The sequence below is a fragment of the Mastigoproctus giganteus genome, chromosome 10 (genome assembly GCF_048544385.1).
Source record: "Mastigoproctus giganteus isolate SK-2022 chromosome 10, ASM4854438v1, whole genome shotgun sequence".
Taxonomy (NCBI): Eukaryota; Metazoa; Arthropoda; class Arachnida; order Uropygi; family Thelyphonidae; genus Mastigoproctus; species Mastigoproctus giganteus.
In genome coordinates, this window is record NC_143584.1 from 163,441,742 (window position 1) to 163,466,827 (window position 25,086).

At 36.4% G+C, this 25,086-nt stretch overlaps 1 protein-coding gene across 1 annotated transcript in view; it reads left to right on the top strand.

Annotated features, from left to right (window-relative positions):
* The window catches only part of LOC150079443 (uncharacterized), a 227,911-nt gene that overhangs the window by 37,989 nt on the left and 164,836 nt on the right, over positions 1–25,086 (top strand). The window contains exons 4-5 of the mRNA XM_090383422.1: positions 12,993–13,093; positions 22,652–22,801. Of these exons, the coding sequence (XP_090239548.1) occupies positions 13,012–13,093; positions 22,652–22,801 (232 nt within the window). The 5' untranslated portion in view covers positions 12,993–13,011. The remainder of the gene's footprint in view (positions 1–12,992; positions 13,094–22,651; positions 22,802–25,086) is intronic.

Sequence of the window (25,086 nt, forward strand, 5' to 3'; positions counted from 1 at the left end):
TTTAAGATTTTATTAAATTATAAAATATTACTTACTTTTGTCTTTTTTTAAAAATAAGTTACTTTTGCTTTTAAATGCTCCCTTTAGAAAATTTACAACCTGAAAAGAATCACTGCTTTTCAATGGTAAGATGAATAAATAAATATAATGATACACCTAAAATTGAAAATATTCAAAAAATTTATTAAGTACAATACACATTTACTGAAGAAAACTTAACATTTAATGAGAAAATTTAAAATACTGTTTTAGTTCAATTTCCATGCAGACCATATCCAGGCCGTTGGTTGGCCACCACTGGACTAATGTGATAAGTATGGTTCCACGTGGGTCATTTTTGGATCCCTTAGTGTTTTTAATATTTACTATTGATATTGACACAGTGGTTAATGACAGGAATCACAGTATGATACTTAAGGGGATCTAGATAAACTGAGCAGATGGGCTGGAAAATGCCAATTGGGGTTTAACAGTGAATGAATTGAAAGAATTTTTTTTAATTATTATTATTATTGCTGTGTAAGTTTTATTTCCTTGCATCATATTGCCATTACTAAACTCTTCATATCATATTTATGTAAGTGAATTTGCTGTCTCTGGTGTGATGTACCTGAATGAACTGTATAAACCAGTGACTTGACATAGCTCTAGAAAGCAAAGTCTAGTGGATTTAAAACTGTCAGTTTCAGATGAAATTGTTTAGTAGTAGTGGAAAATGATGCAAGAAAGCAAGCTTATATAGCATTGACAAAAAAAAAATACTACACACTTCACCCATCCATACCCTCCTAGAATTTCTCTAGTTCTTCATTGAATCTATTCAAACTATCCACTTCCAGAACAACAGATGGAAGCCTGTTCCAACCAACTGCTAACTGGGGGCAAACTTCCACATATCTATCCTGCAGCTATCCTCCCTACTTAAATTTATGCCCTTCTTGTGTGTAGTCTCAGAAAGAGGAAGCATGCCATTCAAGGACTTAAACACCTCAATCAGATCACCCCACAGATGCCTAGTCTTGAAACACTGCAATTTGCATTACTAAAGCCTTTCTAGGTAAGAGTACCCTTTTGTTCCCTTCACCAATCCAGTGGCCCTTCTCTGCACTCTTTCCAGCACATCTACATCTTTCCTGAAGTGAGGCCTCTAGACATGTATATAATTCTCAAGATGTGACCTAACCATGGCCTTGCACAAAGGGATAATTACCTTATCCTTGCTAGCAAAATTTCTGTATAATATTGGCAAAATCACATGAGCTATTCTGGCAGCATGACTGAAGTGCTCAGAGAATTGCATGTATGACTGCACAATTACCTGCAGGTGTCTTTCATTTTTCACAATCCTAAGTGTAGTACTACACAGTTGATAAGTTACTCTGGGATTACTGCTATCCAGATGCAGTACCTTGCATTTGTCAATGTTAAAACTTCAACTGCCATTTCTCTTATTGACCCAATTTTCTTAGATCATGTTGCAGTAGCTTACCCTGATTACTGTTAACCTGTTAACCACGTTGCCAACCTTTGTATCATCTCAAACTTTGACATTAACCTGATATACCTTCATCTGTATCATTAATAAATATTAAAAACATCATTTGCCAGCACTGAACTCTGGGGACTCCACTCCACTGATATGAGGACTAGTACAAAAGTAATGCAAGTAAGTGCAGACGGTCTGCAAGAGTAGCTCATGGTGTCTTGTCAATGATATACAGGAATTTTTCTAGCAGGGATAAGGAGTTGATTATCCCCTTGTATAAGGCAATGGTCAGACCACACCTTGAGTACTGTATACCGGTCTATGGGCCTCGTTTTAAGAAGGATGTAGAGCTGTTGGAACGAGTACAGAGAAGGGCAACAAGATTAGTGAATGGAACAAAGGGTTGCTCTTACGAAGGAAGGATTAAGTTTTGCAAATTACAGTGTCTGGAGGCTAGTCACCAGCGAGGTGATCTGATTGAGGTGTATAAAGCCTTGAATGGTTTGAGCATGCTCAATGCTGATGGGATTCTTCCTCTTGCTCAGAATAATCACCTGAGATGGCATAAATTCAAATTGAGGAAAGACGGTTGTAGGATGGATGTGCGTGAGTTTACCTTTAGCCAGCGGGCGGTTGATTGCTGAAACAAATTTCCATCGGTCATTGTAGAAGTTGGTAGCTTAAATAGATTCAAGACAGAACTTGGCAAACATTTGGAGTGAGTGGATGGGCGAAATAACGTTTTTTTTTTTTTTTTTTTTTTGGCTGATGCTATATAAGCTTGCTTTCTTGCATCACGTACCTTTGCTAATGCTAAATTTGGTGCCGTGGATCATTTCGCATGTCACTGAGTGGTCACTGGAGGTCTTATGAGTGTAGCACACACAGATAGTTCAAAGTGGTGGATGTTACAGATATACTTACCATACAAAGAGTGGTAATTGAATTTCTTACCAATGAAGAAGTGACACCTGTTGAAATGTATACGTGTCTCAAAAATGTTTATGGTGACAATACTGTAGATGTGAGTACAGTTAGATATTGGTTAAGAGTGGGGGAAGTAACATTGTTGGCGAGCCCCAAAGCGACTGGCCAGTGACAACATACAACAATAGCCAGATTGATGTGCTGATCAAAGAAGACCACCACATCACAACATGCGAATTGTGCAATGCAGTAAGTATAGAGAAACTTGCTGTGATTTGTGCCTGGTGGGGCCCAAAAATGCTGACACATGAGCACAAAGAAGCCTGAAAATTCATCTGTACAGAACTTCTCCAGCACTACAAGAGTGAAGGAGAGGTTTTTCTTTCACACATAGTCACAAATGACAAAACCTGGGTCCACCATTATGACCCTGAAACGAAGAGACAGTCGATGGAGTGGCACCATCAAAATTCACCACACAAGAAGTTATTGTTATTTTTGGTTTTTAGGCGCATTAGCAACTAAGGCCATATTGCTCCAGGGATATGCAGTGGTAATTCCCTGACCTTTCCGCATCCTCCATATTTGGTAGTGATGGGCTCAAACCCTGGTCTAATCAAGAAGCGTGTGCTACGCACTGCTGCTCCTTCCCACCTGGCTACGGAGGTGCCTTGAAGAAGTTCAAAAGACAGCCTTCTGCTGGTAAAGTCATAGCGACATTGTTTTGGGACAAAGATGGGATCTTGTTGTGGACTTCTTGGAGCATGGCATGACAATCAACTCAGATCGATATGTGGAAACATTGAAAAGTTGAAACCTGCATCTGCCGAGTTTGACCGGACAAAAACCTTAATGAGGTTCTTCTCCATGACAATGCATGACCCCACACCATTCTGCACACAATGGAGGCCATTGCAAAACTGGGGTGCACTGTTCTTCCTCACCCTTTTCGTAGCCCAGATCTTGCACTTTCTGACTATCACCTCTTCGGCCTGCTGAAGGATGCACTCTGTGGAACCCATTTTCCGGATGATGAATGGCTCATGCACATTGTTCACAAAGCCCTCCAGAGCAAGAGACTTTTACAGGATTGGAATACAGCATCTGGCTCAGAGATGATGGAAGTGCACAGAAATTGATGGTGACTATGAAAAAATAACATGTGTTTATTAATGATTGAGGATTAATTGATGTAAAAGACAGGTGATGACGAGTTCCACTACGTAACATATTCAGGTTAGATAGAAGGGTTGAAGGCATCATGCTTCTCAAAAACAGTCCTAGTTCAAAAAGAGCTTTTGCTGAGTCTGAAGTTACATCCACTGGCATAGAATCTGTGTGGTGCTAGTTAGTTGGAAGCAAAGGAACAATGAGACTGGGAGTAATCTAGAGACCAGAAGATTGTGAAGAATATGACGAGAGTCTTTACATGCAGATGGGATGGGCAAGCAAGTGTCTGTGTCTTATTATGGTTGACTTTAATCTGCTCCAGATTGATTGGAATAAGTGGGGGGGAAACTCACAATAGGAGAAAAAACTTTTTAAAATAAACTAGATGATATTCTTGACCTCGTCATTACTAATGAATCAGATGACATCACAGGGCTCAAAGTATGAGAACCATTGTCAGGAAGTGATAATACACTCATCATATGGAAGATGAAGAAAGGTGTTGCAATAGTTAAAGGTAACAGCACTGATTTTAACTTCGGAAGAGGGGACTTTGACAGTTTAAGGCACTATGTGGCATCTATGAATTGGTTGGATTGACTAGGGATGGCTAATACATTCGAATTATGGAATGCTTTTAAAGCAAAAATCACAGAAGCCACAAACACATACATACCTTTAAGAAAATATTGCAGGAGGATGCCAAAATAGATGACTGCAGAACTGGCTGGTCAGATAGAGCAGAAAAAGATTGCATGGGACAGTTGCGGAGTAATGAAATTTATTGAAGCCTACAACAGGTACAAGTTGATCTGTAATAGTATCACAAATAAGGCAGGAAGGCCAAGGCTGCATATGATACAGCATTAGCTAAGAGAGCAGAGAATGAGGACGAGGGATTTTTCATGTTAAAGAAGCAATGCAGGATCATCTAGACAAGACTGCAGTTATAGTTCAGACACAGCATAGGTTTGTTAAGAGAAAACCTTGTCTGACCAATTTTATTGGATACTATGATGTGGTCACAAAGGAACTAGATGTAAAAAATAATTTTGATATCATATACTTTGATTTATCATATACATAGGAGCCTTTATATAGTGTATATAATATACATAGTGTATGTATATGATATACACTATCATATACATAGAAGACTTCTATATAAATTGGAGCAGTATGGCATTAAGGGAAAGTTGCTTCTATGGATAAAAGGATGGTTGAGTGGAAGAAAGACAGTAAGTGGTAATCAATGGACACTGCTCTTCATGGACTGATGTTATTAGTGAAGTTCCCCCCATGGTTCTGTGTTGGGACTATTGTTGTTTTCTATATCTATCAATGATATTGATGTAGGTGAAACAGACTAAATGTCCAAATTTGCAGATGATACAAAGATTAGTAGGGTTGTCAATGACAGTATGCAGCTGCAACAGGATCTAGAAAAGTTAGGCAGATGTGGCAACTGAAGTTTAACATTGACAAATGGAAAGTACTGCATATGGGTAGCAGTAACCCCAGAGTAATGTACCAACTGTGCAGTACTACATTCAGGATAGTGAAGAATGAAAAAGACCTGGGTGTAATTGTGCCCTCGGATTAGAAGTTTTCAGAGCAGTGCAGACAGGCTGCCAGAGCTGCTCATGGGAGTCTTGTCAATGATATATAGAAACTTGTGCTAGCGGGGATAAGGAGTTGATTATCCCTTTGTATCAGACAATGGTTAGGCCACACCTTGAGTACTGTGTGCAAGTTTGGAAGCCTAATTTTAGAAAGGATGTAGAGTTGCTAGAACAAGTACAGAGAAGGGCAAGATTGGTGAGGGGAACAAAGGGGTGCTCTTACCATGATAAACTGGAAGGGGTAGTTGGTAGCCAGATGAATTAGACTATGAATAATAAACTCAGAATCTGGAGACTAGGCACTTGTGGAGTGATCTGATTGAGGTTTTTGAATGGTTTGGGCAAGCTCAGTGCTGATGAGTTTCTTCCTCTTTCTTTCTTCCTTTGCACTTGGGGGGGGGGAGTCATAAATTCAGATTGAGGAAAGATAGTTGTAGAATGGATGTGTGGATGTTTGCCTTTAGCTAATGGGTGTTTGATTGCTGTAACAATTTATTTAAGCTATCAACTTCCATCTGTCGTGGAAGTTGATAGCTTAAATAAATTCGAGGAAGAAATGGACAAACTTCTGGTGCGAATGGATAAGTGAATGGGAAGCGGTTTTTTTGCTTATGCTCTATGAGCTTGCCTTCTTGCATCATATGCCACTACTAATGCTAATGTAAGTGAATACAACAAAGAAGAAAGCTAATGAGATCAGTCCCTTATGCACTTGGTGTAGGAAAGTCTTAGATAACCCAGCTTATGTTGCGGATGAATTCAATAGGTACTTTGCATCCATTTTTACTGGCGAAAGTCGCTTCATGCTAAGAAGAGGCTTTTTGAGTGAGGCTGAGCGATATGAAATTAGTGATGTTGTAATTACAGATGATTGATTATTAGAAAAACTTTTGATCGTAAAGGCAAGTAAGGCTCCCATAGTTGATGGCATATACCCTGTAGTTTTTGGGGGAGAGCATGAGCGAGTATATTGAATTATTGAGGTTAATTTTGAGGTGATCTTTGGACTCCGGAGATTCCTTTGGATTGGAGAAGTGCCAGCGTATCACCAATACATGAAAGCTGTTCTAAGAGTGAAGTTGGTGACTACAGACCACTTGGTCAGACTTACTTCAGTGGTAGGAAAAATCTTAGAGGCAGTGATTAAGAGTGATCATATCTATAAGGCAGTGATCATGTCTATCTAAATGTCCCTGTAACGTTAGGAGTAGTGTCCCTCAAGGATCGGTTTGTGGAACACTTGTTTCTCATTTTCATAAATGACATTGATGACGGGATAGAAGGCATGATGTCAAAATTTGCAGTTGATGTAAAGATTGACAGAGTTGTTAATGATCGTTGCCAGGCAACATTCCATAAGAATGACTTGAACAGACTTCAAAGATGGTCAGAGAAGTGACAGCTGCGTTTTAATGCTGCTAAATGCAAGGTCTTACACTTGGGGAATAGCAACCCACATACACTTTGTGGAGTTGAATTAAAAATAATGGAGGAGGAAAGGAATCTGGAAGTTACAGTACAGGCAGCTAGGAAAGCACATGGTGTCCTATCGATGATTTATCAAACATTATCCTGTAGAGATAGAGAAGTCATAATCTCACTGTATGAGGCAATTGTAAGACCACATTTGGAATACTGTGTTCAAGTATGGAGACCTCATCTGAAAAAAGACATTGAGTTTCTTGAAAGGGTGCAGGCAAGCCAAATGCTGAGATTGGCAGAAGGGTAACATATGAGGAAAGACACCAGTTGGTGTCTTTCCTAATATGGTTATCCTTCACCTGGTCGCCAAGCTCTGTATTACCATGTGATACAGAGCTTGCCAACTAGGCACCTCAGAGATGACCTGATTTGGGTTTAAGGCTTTGAGAGAAATTAGTAAAATGAATGAAGGTGGAATTCTCACTGTTAGCAAAATTCCAGAACTAGTGGTCATAAATTCAAATTACAGGGGTTGTGGTTTAGATTAGATTGTAGGACGTTTTCTTTTAGCCAGTGAGTTGTTGATTGCTGGAACAAGTTGCCCTCGTAGGTAACTGAGGCTAACAGTTTGAATAAATTCAAAGGTCAACCTCATAGTTACTTGTGTGAGGAAGGAATCATATATTTTGTATTTTCTTGTCTGTCTGTCCATCCGTCCATTGCAGCAAAATCCTGTGCCTTCCTTGCACTGTTGGCAAATACTATTACTACTGTTACTATTATGCTCATCACTTTTCGTTAGTGTGAGAACTTAATTGTTTGTTCAACGTGACATGGACAAATAAATTTATTTTATCTTCATAATTAGCAGGCATGTACAAACACCCTGTAACCAATAGCTATAATTCATTCACCCTGTATGTTATAATTTGGCTGTTTTTACCAGTTTTGTGTATTTTTCAGAAAATTCTTTTTTTTTCAAGGGGAGTTTTTCCATATGTAAAGCCTGAAATTGAGGGGAAGAGTTTATAATGGAAGATAAGTGGGGAAAATGCATACAAGTCAAGAAATTTTAAACAACAAAAAGTGGGATAAATTATATAAATCCTAATTAATAAAACATCATTTTCAGTTCAACAGAGTCAAAAAAATAAAATTTTTACCAAAAAAAAATCAGTTTATGTCAGAGCCACACAGCAGTGTTTTTTTTTTTTTTTTTTTTTTTTTCATTTAACATTGCAAGCAGGAGGGTTAACCATGTCTCAAGAAGAAGCTGCTAAATGAATTACATTTCTTATTGCAAATGATGATTAAAACTATGGAAATATTATTAGGATTCAATTTACTTTCACATGGATGTGCATCAGACTTGTCCAAAATCGCATGGTTCATCGTATGCCATTATTAGCTGAATTGGTATGTGTGTGAATACCATCAACTAATCTTATCTTTGTTCTGCTTCTTAAATGCACTTGTATCCCTTTCCTCGGGTATCAGTGCTGAACTTGGTAAACATCGGCATAGCAAACTGGTTTCATTAGCATTGTGCAAATGGTCTGGATCTGTATATCTATATATTCAAGGTGTTCACAAACTCATCATCTGATTTTGATTCAACTGCCACATCTAACCCTTGCATATTATTTCATGTTTTCAAGCATGTAAGCCAACTAACCAAAAAGTCGTAAGACTCGGTGAGTTCCATTTTTATTTAAAGAAAAGTCCTTAGCCCCTCTCTGTTAGCTTTGGACCAAGCTCGATGCACCTTCTAAAGATTTGATCTTAAATTATTCCTGTAAAACCTTATCCAAGTTATCTAGCCAGGGTTTGCATATGCCTTATGAAAAGGGTTGTCTTTTTTTATTATTATTATTATGTTGTTGTTGTTGTTATTGTTATTTGGTTTTTAGGAGCATTAGCAACTAAGGCCATATTGCTCCGGGGATATGCGGTGGTCATTCCCTGACCTTTCTGCATCCTCCGTATTTGGTGGGCACGGGCTCGAACCCCGGTCTTATCAAGAAGCGTGTGCTATGCCCTGGTGCTCCTGCCCACCTGGCTACGGAGGCGCCTATTATTATTATCTTTTATATATTGGAGTTGGAAGCAAGCAAATTTCATTGTAACTCTTGTGGCTATGCCATAATATCACAGTTGTGGATAAACAGACATTATATTCTTTTGAGAGTTTTTAGGTGGTCATTAGTACTGCATGCATTTGTTTCACATACTTGGTGAATTGGGTAAGCATTATGCTATATAAACAGAGTATTTCACCTGTTGAAATAATACTTGATATATGAGACCACCAATTGACATGATGCATGTAATAACACTGAGGGTAAGTGAGCACTACTGCTAGCCACTTTTAAATTAACATTAACATAAAACTAATGAGAAGTGCATTAAATAAAAATAATAATTAAATAAATTTAGATATTACAGATAAGTGAATTTGTATCCATATAAAATTGGATCAGATATTACATAAAATAATATTTAATATAAAGTTTTATTACTATATTTTTCAAAAAACAACAGTATGATTACTGGTTTGACTGACTTATCTCTGTCCCTCAAGATTAGTCACATTTTTGGAACTGCACCACTTTAGGTTAGGAGGAGGTGATCTGCTGTATGCTAGGATGAAAATTGGTCTATTGTTATTATGAATTATCTTAAGACTAAGTAATATGTTTTTTAATTTCTCCAAGTTAATTTTTGTATATATTAGTGAGGAAATACGAGCCAAATTTTTTCCATAATTTTGTCAGCAAAGAGTACTTGACTATCCCTTAAAATTCATATTGGGTTCATCTGACCCACATATGCACATATACATTTGAGGAATACAAATATGTCAGTCAGACGTATTTGTATTCCTCAGTGTGAAATAGAATTGGCAAAAGTTTGTGATGCTTATAAGGTAATGCAAATTAGGTAATGGAATAGATAGATAATTTCCCTAGAAATTTAGTTTTTAGTTCAAATCATGTTAAAGAAGTGTTATGGAATATGTACAGTATTTCAAAAAAAAAAGACACAAATCTTTTAAACCCTTTAGGATAGACATTTGTTTGACACATTTTTAATACTTATATTGTGGCTACTACTAATAGCTTTTCTTGAAAATTTTTTATCAGATCAAGCACAAAATATCAGATTATTTTTTGAATAGCAGATTTTCATAGTATCTTCAATACTACAAAATACTGGGATACTATGAAAATGTCTATTCAAGAAATAATTCATTATGAGCATGCAGTTTTAACTGTGACATACACATATAACACATTAAACTAGCAACATTTGAACATTGAAAGGTCTTGCATTCCAGAGGTACCTGAAATCTAGTTGCATGGTAAACCAAAAAAGTTTCAATGTATTTTCAGTATTTTCAATGTAAAAAATTTCACACATCACAATTTCAAAAAAAAAAAAAGAAAAAGAAAAAGTTATTTGAAACTATTGGGTAATGGATGATATTTTTTTCTGCTCCTCTATTTTTCATCCAGAAAACATTATTACCTTACTGTTAGTTAAGCTTGTTGGCATTTCATAGATGACCCAACATGTTTTTAGATAATTTTTAGCTGGGCTATTTTTTATAGCTGATCCTTTTTTGCTCAGCAATTAATGGAGATTGCTCAAATTTTCAACACTGAAATGAAAGAAAACACTTCGCTTTTGAAGTTATATTGAGTTTAGTTGTGTGGATAGATGGTTGAAGAGTACGAAAATTGCTAGTGTGTAAGTGCCCCACGCAAGTTCAGAGGTCAGCTAACCTAATAAATTATTATAATTGTGTCTTTAATGAGTTGCGTGTGGGAAATACAATTTCACATAATTTATTTGAACTTTAGCAAAGCCACAGCTGACACTCAGTTCCACATGATGACTATAGGACAGGAGGCAAAGATTTGATTAATGTTTAATCTTTGGAATGGGCTAGGATTAGGAGTGGAATCTCTCTGGGATTGGTGGTGAGACCATCCCTGTTTCTGATTTTCTTAAATGGTATTGACAAAGGGATATGGCACAGTGTCAAAATTGTAGATGTGAAGATTGAGAAGGTGATTAATGGCAGGCAGTCCTCCTTTGTAATGACTTGGATTGTCTTCAAGGATGGTCGGATAAGTATCAGCTGTGTTTTCGTGCTGTAAAATATTAATGCAACAAGCAGGTCCATGCTGCCTATCGATGCTATCAAATAATTTCTCGTAGAGATATGGGAGTTATAACTTATTGTATAAGTCATTTGTGGGACTGCACTTGGAATAATATGTTCATGTATGGAGAGCATACATACCTAAAAAAAAAAAAAAGACACCAGTCTTCTTTTCGGCTGCTCAGAATCCAAAACAGTCCAGATTTATTGTGGCGTGAACCAAAAGGGGTGTTAAAAGTGTGCTGGTCATGTTGACATAACTGCTTTCCACAGCTGTTTCAAATTCAAGTTGGTTAGTTTGTCATGAAGAGATGTGCCTGGTTGGAAACAATTTACAGATAACCTGTAGCATCCAAATGTTGTTCCACCGGTGTCAAGAGAGTCCAATGTGCACCACAAAAACACTGCCCCCCACCAACTTGCATTGTTGCCACCTGGCAGGGCGAGTCCATGGACTCTTGCTGTTTTCTATATATTCTGTTCTTCCCATCAGCACAAAGCAGTAAGAACCACAATTCATAAGACCTGGGAAAGTTTTTTTCACTCCTCCAGTATAACTGTACCTTCTTATTTTTTGCTAACAGGAGTGGAACCCAGTTCAGTTGTTAGTTTCAATACTCCATCCATGATAGGGTACAATGAGTTGCACATTCTGAAATGCCTCTTTTGTTATCATTGTTGTACTGGGTTATTTGACTGACTGTAACCTTGCTGTTACTCTGCACAAGTCTTCAGCTTGTTGGTCTCTTGCATTGAGCTGTTTCCGACCACAGGATTGTCATTGGCCGGATGTTATTTGGTTATTGGACCAATCCTAATACACTCTAGACACAGTTATATGTGAAAATCTCAAAAGGAGTTTCCAAGATGCTCATTATGGTACATCTGTTGCCAGTTACGACGCCATTTCAAAGTCACTTGAATCTTTCATCTTGCACTGAATTACACAAATACAGCATCCCTGTATATCTGCCCACCTGCTTTTTATCGCATGGTATAAACAGATGATGCTGTTACTGAAAAAGCACTCCATTTCATGAAAAGGAGTGTACTTAAATATAGTGGCAACTCAGTGTATATTACAGGAAAATTGTGATAAATAAGAAAATTAAGAGCCTTGATAAGTGGCAGACAAGAAAAGGATTTCATTTCGAATCACAGCTTATTCTTACTTCTTCAGGAAGAATAAGCTGTGATTCTGTAAGTTGGTTGGTTGGGTACTAAATGTTACATGTTTTTCTTGGAATGAGGAGATGGTATTGCATTTCTTAGTTGCCATACTAATCAGTCTCTGTGGAATTGATTGAATGGTATTACCCTGATTACTCCTGACATGTTCTGCATTACATTCCTGATTCCAGGATACTGGATTTTATGTGGAGCTTGCAGTCTGTTTGGATAAAAACCTCTTATCACAGAATTATGTATGGGGGTTGATTTAAGTTCCCTATATATTTTATTTTTGAATAGAAATAGCCAGTGGTCTAATGTATATATTCCTTATTATTCCTGTCAATTACTGTCGTGGGGGGGGGGGATGATTAAGTGTATTGTGTAACTTTTTTAAAAATTCTCTGTTTTAGTGATTATATTTTCGGGGGAGATTACAGATGTTTTAAGGTCAAAACAATGGTTTCAGGAGAATTCCCTCTCCACTTTGTCGCCCAGTCTGATGTCTTTGTCACACTCCTCAATACACTTCCCCCACCCACAATTGATCAGTTTGTGTGTTGGACGCATTCAAAAAGGAGATTTGATATACTGCTCCTCTGGTGACTGAATTTTTATTTTGAATATATTATTCTAACTGAATACATTATTCTAAGCCAAAAAGAGCAAAATTTCTTGTCTTGTTTAAGGGTTTCTGGTCAAACACCAGTATATCAGAAATGATTATATCTCTTGTCTTAAATGGGAATAAAACAATTAACATATAGATTTTTCTGTATGATATTGCTAAATGAAAGCAAATCAGACTTTCTTAAACAAGTTAAATTTGTTTTATTGTTAAAATATTTTAATTGATATAAAATAAACTTTTATTTTACAGGACATGTGGGTTGCACTGTTTACTTGTTTTTTGAGTGATTTGCATGACCAATGTCCCACTATACTAAAATTCTAGAATAATTTTGAAAAACTATTTTAGTTATATTTTAAATTTTTATGTAATACCATTTATGCCTTCTTTTCATAGTAATGAACCTTTGGTCACAATGGTGGGAAAACAAAATAGTTCACACCATCCCAAGAAGAAATTAAGTGCCCAAAAGAGTAAAAATGAAGATTGTTCCAAAGGTACTAGATAATTTTTTTATTTTAATTATGACATAAAAGCTTTAACATTTAAAAATCCGAAATTTGATTAAACACAATCTGATATTTTTTATTCACATATTTTAGATTTGGATTGTATTGTGATTTCCAAGTGTTATATTTCATTAAGATAATTTTGTTACTTGTTCATGTTAAGTTTATTTGTTATACTTAAATCTAAGTTCCATTTATGTTAGGATAATGCCATTAATTTTCTTTTTTGAAGCAGTGTGTCCCTGTACCCCTTGTTTCCAAACATACAAACAATCAAGAACACTAAAAGCTGCTGTCATAGTATGAAGATATTTTTATATATTCATACCATGACACCAGCTTCAGTTCAGAATAGTTACACAATTGTTCAGATGTTGTGTCTCAAAGACATAAAAAAATCAATAAAACAAACCAATCCAAATGGTGAAACTGACTGAAATGGCTACTGCTATACATTTTGTGGAATGAACATAAATTTCTGTAATTTTAGTTGCATTCTATAGTTTTCAGTGTTGTCCATTACTCCAAACAGAAATTCTCAGAATCCAAATGCTAGCCCAATGACAGAACTCAGTGAGTTCAGAAATTTCACCATTTTAATTTAGATATTGGGACTGATAGGATCAAAAATTTGTAAAATGTTATACCAACCAACCAACCAATAAATATAATTTAACATTTATCACCTGTTAAAATGTATTTTCTCTAACTTATAATGTTATCCTGGAATGTCTTCAAATCAAATTGTCAGATCCACTTTCCTCACAGTGGAACCTGCAGTAACTATGGTTTGGTAGCTGGTGTCCAGCTATCAAACTACAGTTCCTGCAGATCTACCAAATGAATTAATCACTCATCTCTAACAGAGTCCCTCCACTCGCTGTTTCATAGACGTACTGTTTCTGCTGCATGCCTTTTCTGCAGATAGTTCCGTGGGCACTGTTCTTCTGAATTGGCTTCTATAATTTCCGCTGTCTCTTTCAAAACAGTCCGAACACTTGCTGCCAACATCCATTTATTGTCCAACTTCAAACTCACAGAACCAACTTTTCATCTTCCTCATTTATTCATACAACTGCCATTTTCTGGAACAACCTTCCTTCATACGTATTTCCTGAAAATTGCAGCCTTCAGAAGTTCAAGTCTAATGTCAACAAATATCTTTTTTTGTCTTCTCAAGCACGGTACTAAGTACTATAGGTTCTAATACCTCTCATGTTTGGGGTTTTCATAAAAAAAACCTCTGTCTCTTAATAGCATCATTGGTAAAGAAGCAAATCTCTGAATTCTTTCTCTGTTTAAAACAAACTCAAATGTATGACTGTTTCTAACTGCTCCCCATGCACTTATCATAAGTGACTCATTTAATATGTGAGGCGCAATATGGCCTAAGTAGCCCTTGTGCCAAAAAATACCACAACAATTATAACATTAGCCCACATAGAAGTGTCCATTGATTACCACTCTGTCTTCTCTCACTCAACCATCCCTTTATCCCTAGCAGCAACTTGCCCTTAATGCCATACTGCTCCAATTTGTACAGCAGTCTTTTATGTACAAAAGTAAAAAAACCTTCCTAAAATCCGTGTATATGATATCAAAATTATTTTTTTACTCCAGTTCCTTTGTGACCACATCGTAATATTAGACCGGGGTTCTAGCCCGTGACCACCAAATACGGAGGATGCGGAAAGGTCAGGGAATGACCACCGCATATCCCGGAGCAATATGGCCTTAGTTGCTAATGCTCCTAAAAACCAAATAACAAACAAACATCGTAATATCCAGTCAGTAATAACCCATTGCTTCTTTAATCAGTGACTCCATTATTTTCCCCAGAACAGAAGTTAATAAAACAGGTCTGTAATTACTCATGTTACCCTTTGATCCCCTTTATGAATTGGGGATACATTTGCACATATCAAGTCTGCTTGGTTCTCCCTGAATCCAAGGATATTCTCATAATTATGGCTAGAGGTTTGCTTACTTCCTTCGCTGTCTCTCTTAATATAATTTTTACCCCTGGCTTAGTGTCGTGAAGGGTTTTGTAAAGTCAGAGCACTTGCATGTACCTTTGCACCTTACAATAAAGATCATATTTATTTAAATGGATACATCCCATCCACCCTAAGTGCATTTCTTATGTTTAACTTCAGCAATATCTCTTCCACTTTCCTCTCAGTTATTACCAAATCATTTAGCTTCCTCTTAGAGTTTGATAAACATGTGCCCTCCACTTCCTAAAGAATTCTCATGTGTGAATGTAGATGCAAAGTACTCATCAAGTTTGTCAGCTACCTGAGCAGGATCTTCAACAGTCGAACCATTGATATTAAGTGGTCCATTCTGATTCATCCCCTTACTTCTTCAAGAATTTACATATGAAGATTTTGCTGTTTTTCTTTGCATCCTTTGCCAAAGATTTCTTGTGATTAGCTTTTGCTTGCCTAAACTCCTTTGTGACTTGATTACAGGCTAGCTTATATCTACCATGGGTTACTGTGTTGCCTGATAATTTATATGCATCCATGCATATAAATTATTGGGTGACACAGAAGCTATAAGGTATTCTCTGCCACGAGTCTCATTAGTTCATCTTACATCCATTTAGGCCTAAACCTTGATCAGTATTTCTTAGTTGGTATGAAAAGCCTAGTAGCTCCCAAGATTAATTCCTTGGCTTCCCAATTAGAATTTGCTGTTGGTAACATCATCAGTTGGTCCCACAACATAGAATTTAAAAACTGTCTGAGATCACCATAGTCACCTTTAAAATAAATAAATAAATAAATTTGTGGCCATTATCAATTCACCTCAACACATCATATTGAGGGAAATGGATCATAACCTGCCACACTGGTGCAGTGAGGGTTTATAGATCGACGTATTTAGCAGTTAGGGGCTTGTATCCCAGTCTACTCATAGAGCATGTGGAACTGCACACTCTGACCACTCGGCTATGAGAGTCACCTTTACGAAAGAAAAAACCTTTCCTTTACCCCTGATGGTAGTTACGTCTAAAGTAAATACCACATCATTACCCTGTGATCACTGCCACCTCGTGGTTCCTTTGCAGATTCTTAATGCATGAATAATCACTGCTGATACTCAGATCAAGAGCATTACTTCCTCTGGTTGCCTTTCGAATGTGTTGCTGTAGAAAACGGCCATCCAATAAATCCACAAAAGTCTTGCTAGTTTGTGTGTGATCAAAATCCACAAATTCCAGTCAATATCTGGAAAGTTAAAATCCCCCATTATATAAGACATTCTGATTTACTGGCCCATTGTATTTCTCTGTACAGTTGTTTGTTGTATTCATAAGAGTCATTAGGCCTATGACACTCCTCTCATTTTTGCTTTCCCGGTGTTTATGTCACACCAAATTGACTCAACATTGCAATGGTCACTCATGTCAACTGGTTGCACTGCCTTAGATTTTTATGTTTCCTAACTAATAGCCTAACCCTTCCTATCCTTTCTGTATGCATTGTACTTCCCAAATTCAAATTCTGCATTCCTTTTATCTGTGTAACACCACATCTCTGATATCCCAACAATATCTGCCTTTAAGTCCTTGACCAGCACCTCAAATTCATCGAATTTATTTACTGTACTCCTAGCATTGATGTACATGCAAGTATACATGCACCTGTTCTTACCCTTATTTACCCTAACACAGCCCAGCATTTATTTGTTTGTATATTCAAATCTGTTTGTCATATTCTTATTTAAATTCACCTGGCAAATCAGAATACCACCATGTTTGTGGTAACCCTGTAATGTTCACATTTTTTAACTTACCAATAACTGAAACATCAAATTTATTAACTGCACTCCTGGCATTCACAAGATCTACCTTTTTATATTTATTGTGACTCAAACACATCCTATGTAGTTGCTTACTGTGGTATTAGGAATTTTTCCTGTTGATTTAGGTACCTATTAATTTAAAATATTGCTGTGATCACTGCATCTTTCCATTACAGGGCATCTCTTTTTCCTTTGAGACCTCATTCAAAACTTCTTGAGATGTGTGTGAACATTATCTTGAGTTAATCTTCAAAGCTTTCCAGCATAAAATCCCTCCTATCATTTCTGAATAGAACTGCAGAAACAAATACATTGTGACCTAACCTGTGGTCTTTTCTTAGTATTCCTTTTTTGTATCCAGCAAATCATCAGTACATATGCAACTAGTGTCATTAGTTCCCACATGAATAGTGATGTTCTCTTTATCCTCCTTATAAACTAATAACATATTGTTAATGTCGTCAATTTGAGCTCCTGGCTGACATCCTGATTATAGTTCACCTAATTTTATTGCAAAAATTGTTGTCCTTTTCCCTGACAATAGAGTTCCCCTTGCAAAATCGTCAACCAATAAAGTTCCCTAATGAAAACATTTGCCTTTTGTCAAGAACTTATCTAAGGCTGATGCACCTTAGAGGTACTAGTAAAAACTTTATTTCAACTTTACTAGCACCTTAGAGCTACTAGTAAAGTTGAAATAAAATCAGTGCTAACCAGTACAGCCCCAGTATGTAAATTCACACTATGAGTTCTTAAAAGAGTTGTGTGAAATTCTTAAGAGGAATAGAACTGGAGGAAGTAAGTTATTTCACTAATTATTTAGTAAATTCTAGTCTAGCATCATATACACTAGTGACTAAGGGACATGGAAGGAATTTTTCCCTGTGTGTCTTTGATACCTCCAAAAATATGTGGCAGCTCAAAAGAGCTTTGTTAGTCTCTTTATTATCAAGAAGTGTGCAATTTTATTTTTATACTCCCTTCTATCTGTTTTGTAGGAATTTTTTAAAGATTGTTGTAGGTGTTGGAATCCAGCAGAATAGTTTGCACTTTTTTTTTTTGTAGGTAATGATCACTGTCTAGAGTCATATCCCGAGTCCTTTCTGTCATCTTATGAAATATGAATAGACAGATCAGCTTGTCAGTTATGAAGAGCTATTCTTATGTTTAAATAATAGCTAATAATTATTCTTTTTTTTTATATATGAGAATATCAATGGATAAAATCTTTCATTCCTTGATCCTAGATATTCTGAAAACTAGAATAAAAGTTGAAACAAAAATAAATGTGTGGTAAATTGCTTTGTGTAGGGAGAAAAATTTGAGACTTTTATTCAGAATTATTTGCTCAACAATTTTTCCCCTGTTGAGACAACAGTGTCTGTTGCCCCCAGGGGAAAAGTTTATATTTAAAAAATAGTTGTCTTTGACTGACTGATGATGCAATAATTGCAAAAGCTAAGGATTAGCTGTCGACTGTGGATTTTATAGTTTTATTTTATTTTTTTACATCTTAAATTTCACTTTATGAATTAGAATAACCAAAGATGTATCTTTATTACTTAATGGCTTTTTTTTTTTTTTTTAATTTTACCTTAATTTTATCATTTAAGGAATTATAATCCCAAAAATACATCCTTAGGAATTAGACATCAGTTTGCATAGAGATATGTGAAATGAGAAGGGACTATGAAACAGAGACAAATGGTTTAGTACAGTTAAATGCGGGGTACATGGTTGGAAATATAACACCATTAAAAAAATTGCTTGTCATCAGGAATATGTGCAGCTCCATGAATTAAGAGCTCAGATACCTGTATTTTCCTGGATGCTTTCTGCCTTCTGGATGTATAAGTAATTGGAATGCAAAACTCATTGCAAATGTATTTTCAGAGGCACGTTTAGGGAAGATCATTTTCAGTCCCCTCTTTTGATATCCTCTTACCACCTAGGAATTTTAGTACCTTATTCCAAAACACTCCCTATATTTACAAGCACTGTGTTACCAACGGTACAGAAGTATCGGGAGACATTAATAGAAAAGACAGTTATTTATAAAATCAGATTTTAATACATTATTAGGGCATCTGATATATAGTATGTTTTCTTTAAGGAACATTTTCTGCCTGTTTATGATATGCTAATGAATATATTTGGCCAATAAAACGGTAGTTAATTGGATAAGTGATGTAGCCCTCCATGGATTAGGCCCTATCCCCTCCCTTTTACCACAAATGTAAGGTCCTACAGTAGGCCTGTTGGGTTCTGAGCAGGCCAGTTCATCATACCATCATTTTCCCAAATCAAGTCATCACTCTTCTGTGACTAGTTCCTCCAAGTATGACACCATTGCACCTATTACTGTGCATTTACTGATGACATGTTTGAAGATAGTAGCCCATACATGGAACCCCTCTTAATGTAGCACTGCTTGCAATATGCACACTGATAACTGCTCTTATAGTACCAGATTTTCTTGGTAATTCACTGAAAATTTTGGATGCGATTTTTCTGCAAACCATGGCCAACCATTTGGAGATCTCTTTTTATCAAAATATGCAATATTCCTGGTCATTGTTCACCTTTGGGATTGTCAGCTCTCTTCCTAAAGGAGCACTGTATACAAGTGGAGGGAAGCTGGCAGTACTATTGAGAATGTTGAGAAGCACTGGAATCTGTTTTTCACTAATTCCTGCTCTGTACATCATTCCAACACTGATCATGTTTAAATTTGCTAAGCAAGTTTTCACTGGCATTCAGATTGTACATTACATCTTCTACAATATAGTGGAACCTTGATTGTTGGTGTTATATTTTGTTATGTACCTTTTTTTTTTTTTTTTTTTGCTTTAACAGCATCATTATTTATTTTATTTATTTATTTATTCTTTGAAGCTAATGAGCATTTGAATATTGGCTTGCCAAAAAGGTCAAACAACATAGATTACAATATTTATCTGTGTTTAGAAAATAAATTTATCATTGTTCTGAGGTGCATGAACTCCCTACACTTCATATGCTTGATTTTGTTGAAATGACAGTCAAGTGTTAGATATTTTTCTATGCTGTGTAGATATTTTCATTATAAAACATTGGCCAAATGTGAATGTATTTTATATTTAGAGAAAATTAAATCAATATACTATATGCAAAAATAGTTTCAACAGATAAAAAAAAAAAAAAAAGCTAATATCAAATTACATACACAGATAAATTTCTCCTGTGAATAAATGGATTTTTATTTACTTGTACTATATATAAATTATGAATTTCCTATGAATAAATTGGTTAACTGCATTTTTCAATCAACTGCAATCCCACTCCCCATCATTTACACAGACAATTAAGGTTTCACTGTAATTGCACAGTCAACAGTTTGCATAATACAGTCAACAGTTTGGGGATAGTAATAAATACACCAGCTGCCGTTGCAGATGAACTCAACAGTTATTTTGCATCGATATTTACAAATGAAAAGCCTTTTGTGGCAATGGGAAATTGTGGGAGCAAAGTTAAAAAATATGTAATTAATGATATTGAAATTTCGCAAGATTATTTAATGAAAAAACTTTCAAGCCTACAGACTAGTAAGGCTCCTGGAGTTGATGGAATATACCCTATAATCTTGAGAGAGGCGGCAAGCGAGTGCATTGAACCACTGAGGCTGGTTATGCGAGCATCACTAGACTCTGGGGAGATTCCCTTGGATTGGAAAAGTGCAAATGTATCTCCCATACATAAGGGTGGCTCTAAAAGTGAAGTGGGAAATTATCGACCTGTCAGTCTGACTTCAGTAGTAGGGAAAATCATGGAGGCATTGATCAAGGGTGGAATTCAGGATCATTTGGATAGAATTGAAATTCTCAAGGATACTCAGCATGGTTTTGTAAAGGGAAAATCATGTTTAACAAATCTGGTTCGCTATTTCGAAAGGGTCACTCACGAGCTGGATTTAGGGAATAATTTTGACATTGTTTATTTAGATTTCAGCAAAGCTTTTGACTCAGTCCCACATGAGCGGTTGCTTTATAAGCTGGAACAGGTTGGAATCACTGGGAAAATCCTTAGATGGATAGAAGGATGGCTTCAGGGCAGGAGGCAGAGGGTTGTGATAAATGACTATTCCTCAGATTGGGTTGATGTAAGAAGTGGGGTTCCCCAAGGATCAGTATTAGGACCACTGTTGTTTTTAATTTTCATAAACGACATTGATGAAGGGATAAAGGGCGTGATGTCTAAATTTGCAGATGATGTTAAAATTGGTAGAGTAGTTAATGATCACTGTCAAGCTGAGCTTCTTCAGAGAGACCTAGATATACTTCAAGAATGGTCAGAAAAATGGCAGCTGTGCTTTAATCCAACAAAGTGTAAGGTATTACACCTGGGAAACAGTAATCCCAAAATAACTTATTCACTTGGTGGAGTTCAACTAAACCCAGTACTGGAGGAAAGGGACTTGGGTGTTACGATACGGTCGGACATGAAATTCTCTGAGCATTGTAAACAGGTTGCAAGGAAGGCCCATGGTGTCCTATCGATGATCTATCGAACTTTTGCAAGTAGAGATAGGGACGTGATAATCCCATTATATAAGGCCTATGTTAGACCACACTTGGAATACTGTGTTCAAGTATGGAGACCGCACCTAAAGAAAGACATCGAGCTTCTTGAAAGGGTGCAAAGAAGGGTAACTCGCCTGGTGAGATCGGCAAAAGGGCGTCCTTATGAAGAAAGACTTCGAATATGTGGGTTGCAGAGTTTGGAAACTAGACACCTTAGAGGAGATTTGATTGAGGTGTTTAAGGCTCTGAGAGGCATCAGTAAACTGAATGAGGACAAAATTTTCAAGATTATAAATGATGCTAGAACTAGGGGACATAAATTCAAGTTACGCGGGGAAATGTTTAGATTGGACTGCAGGAAGTTTTATTTTAGCCAGCGAGTTATAAATTACTGGAATAAGTTGCCTTCATGGGTGGTAGAGGCCGACAGTTTGGGGAAATTCAAAGGTCATCTGGATAGTACTTTCGGGTAAGGGAAGCGCATAGGATGATAGGATTAATTTCCTTTTTATTTAATTTTTAATTTCATTTTATTATTTTTATTTCTTTATTAATTATTATTATTTATTTATTTAATTTTTGTTTTTATCATTGTTTTGTTCGGATTTTTTTTTTTTTTTTTTTTTTTGGCTGGTGCAGCATAAGCCATAGGCTTTCTTGCACCATACGGCCGTTACTAATACTAATACTAATAAAATGTTCTTTCTCCTTTTTTGTCTCACTAATACTTTTGTTACCAACAAACACATGCACACCTCGGTGATAAAGTAAAATTTAAAACACAAATCTTATTTTATTGTATATTGTTTTAGGCTGTAGCCTAAAAGAATTTGGGGAAAAAGCACATTTTTCCTTCAATTTCTTTTAGGTTGTTTTTTTTTTTTTCTTCCCACCATAATAATCACAGTAAGAGTAACTTATTGTCAACACAGTGGTTAAGAACAACAGCTGCTGATGCTGTAAACCTACATTACATGCGAGTAATAAAAAATGTGACAACTTATGCATTCTTTATACCTTACATTTATATCATTAGTGATTTTGATTAATAAATAATTAATTAAATCAATAACAGGTATGTAATTGCATTTTGAATCTGAATAAAATTTCATTATTTTATGTTATTATTATTATACCTTTCAAGATTTTTTTTTTAAATTTATATTGTTAGATACAGATATTTTAAAATGTGGCCAATGTGAAGAAGTATTCCACAGCCTAAATGCATTCATTGAACATAAGACAGACAGTTCCTGTCTACAGAGAAGTGCACCAAAACGTCTGGCTTCTTCATCTACATCTCCTGCTAAAAAGAAATTTGGTGAGTTCTTCGTACCGTTAAAATATTACTCATATGTATAACAATGTAATAATAACAAAATATAATAGTTAAAAGCAGATTGAAACAAGCTACATTGAAATGAGTTTTTAGGGTCCGTAGTCTAACAAAGTAATTCATCTGTAATGCTACTAAATAACACTGACTGGAAACTGTAAAACATTTTTATCATGATAAAATAAAATACATGCGTACTGATCGTATTACTGTATATTAAAATATTAAAACAAAATAAAACAAATGTTGTATAACAAGAATAAAATATATAAAATTAAAAGCGATAAAAGTTGTTTAAAACCAATAACACAGGAGCTTTCGGCAACAACGGCTACCTTCATCAGCTGTGGTGGTTGCAGGATGACCGACAATCTATATGTACCACATACATCTGAGCAGGTCTGCGACATGAACTGTGGCATCTGCCACGGTTCACTTCTCGTGGAACCGGAAAGTGGACGGGCCACTCTAAACTGTTAGTCTCTTTGTAGGATAAGGGCTTCAAAGAGTGGATGAATGCAACAGCCCTTATCCCTATTAAGACTGTAGCGCTCGGACAAACATATTCTTAAACTCTCCGGTTCCAAAAGCCATGTGCCTTATTCATGATCATGGCTTCTTTAGCAGTAATACCATGCCCAGTTTCCCTGGCATGTTCCACTAGAGCTGAACCTCCATTTGCAGTCTTAAGGGCTCTATTGTGTTCCTCCAGGCGATCCTGCAGTCTGTGTTTCGTTTCCCCCACAATCAGGACACTCAATTTCATATATGACCCCACTAACGAAGCACCCTTATAATGTCACTCGGTTGTCTATCTGTCCATCCGTCTGATCTCTGGAACCACTCAACCTAAATTTTGCATGGGTTTGTACATCATGTGGGCCAACATAACGCCATATTGATCGTTGTTGATAAAAATTTGTCTGAGAAATGGGGGGGGAGCAAAAATGTTGGCGACAACCTATAGCTTATTATACACCGTTGGAGAAAGCTCAGCGAGTAGGTTTAAAATATAATTTTTAAATTAAAAATGGCGGTGCCAGACAGGAAAATGTGAGTAATTTTCGTTCGCCCCACCCCCTCTATTTCCGTTGCTAATGGAGCTAAAAATTTAAAAATCACATTAGCTATGCGTTATTCCATGCTTATCAAGGGAAAACTATTCCGATTGAAATCTATCATTTACTTTTTGTGTTAAAATTAAAAAGCCAATTTTTTATTGCACTTCGATAGCATACTTCTTTGTACTAAGTAACTCTCCTTTTGGTGACAAAAAGGTCGCTAAATAGTTAATTAATAATTATATTAAGATCATTTATAAATTTTGCAACGAGAAGTATTTTTTAACAATTTTCAAAGTTGGAGTTGTCCTGGCAAGGGGGTACTCAGAGAGCCAGTGTTGAGGCAGTGGTGGTGGGGAGGTGCCTGTGCGGAGTCTTGCACTGCCCTCACCTGCCAGTTGCTTCTCCAGGAAGAAGTTGAGTCACTTCTCCCATCCTTGTCATTCACAACAACTGGAAAAACTCAAATAGACAACGTTTTCGTTAGTTCCTCAGTTTTAGGCCAAGCCGGGGTACTAGAAACTTTTTTTTTTCAGTTACCATAAAGCTCTCTATTTGACATACAATGACCAAAACTAAGGCACCTCCGTAGCCAGGTGAGCAGGAGCAGCAGCAGTGCGTAGCACACACTTCTTGATTAGACCAGGGTTCGAGCCTGTAACCACCAAATACGGAGGATGTGGAAAGGTCAGGGAATGACCACCGCATATCCCCGGAGCAGTATGGCCTTAGTTGCTAATGCTCATAAAAACCAAATAACAACAACCAACACTAATGACCATCCATGACTACCTTCATCCTGAGTGCCCGGCACTCAGTAGTTGACTGTTTTTTGTTTTGTTTTGTTTTTTTAAACTTGTTTCAATGCAGTAAAAATGCTTTACTGCATTTGTATATGCTGACAAATTTATGTACTTTTCTTACTTGTGATCACTTAAGTTTAAGAAATTTTTTTTTTTTTTTTTTAATGTGCAGTTTTGTGCTATAAATTTTTCAAGTTAAAATTTGATATATTAAAACATGTTCTTGCACGATAAAAATTCAAAAAATTGTAAATACAGCAGACTCGATTTATCAGGATCGGTTTAACCGAATCCAAAGGCAGTTCCTTCTGTTTTCAGTTCTTCTGCTGCTGGTCTCTTGTTTCTCTTCCATTAATCCTCGGGGCTGCTACTGCAGCACAATACACGGCTGTGTGGATGGCCTCCA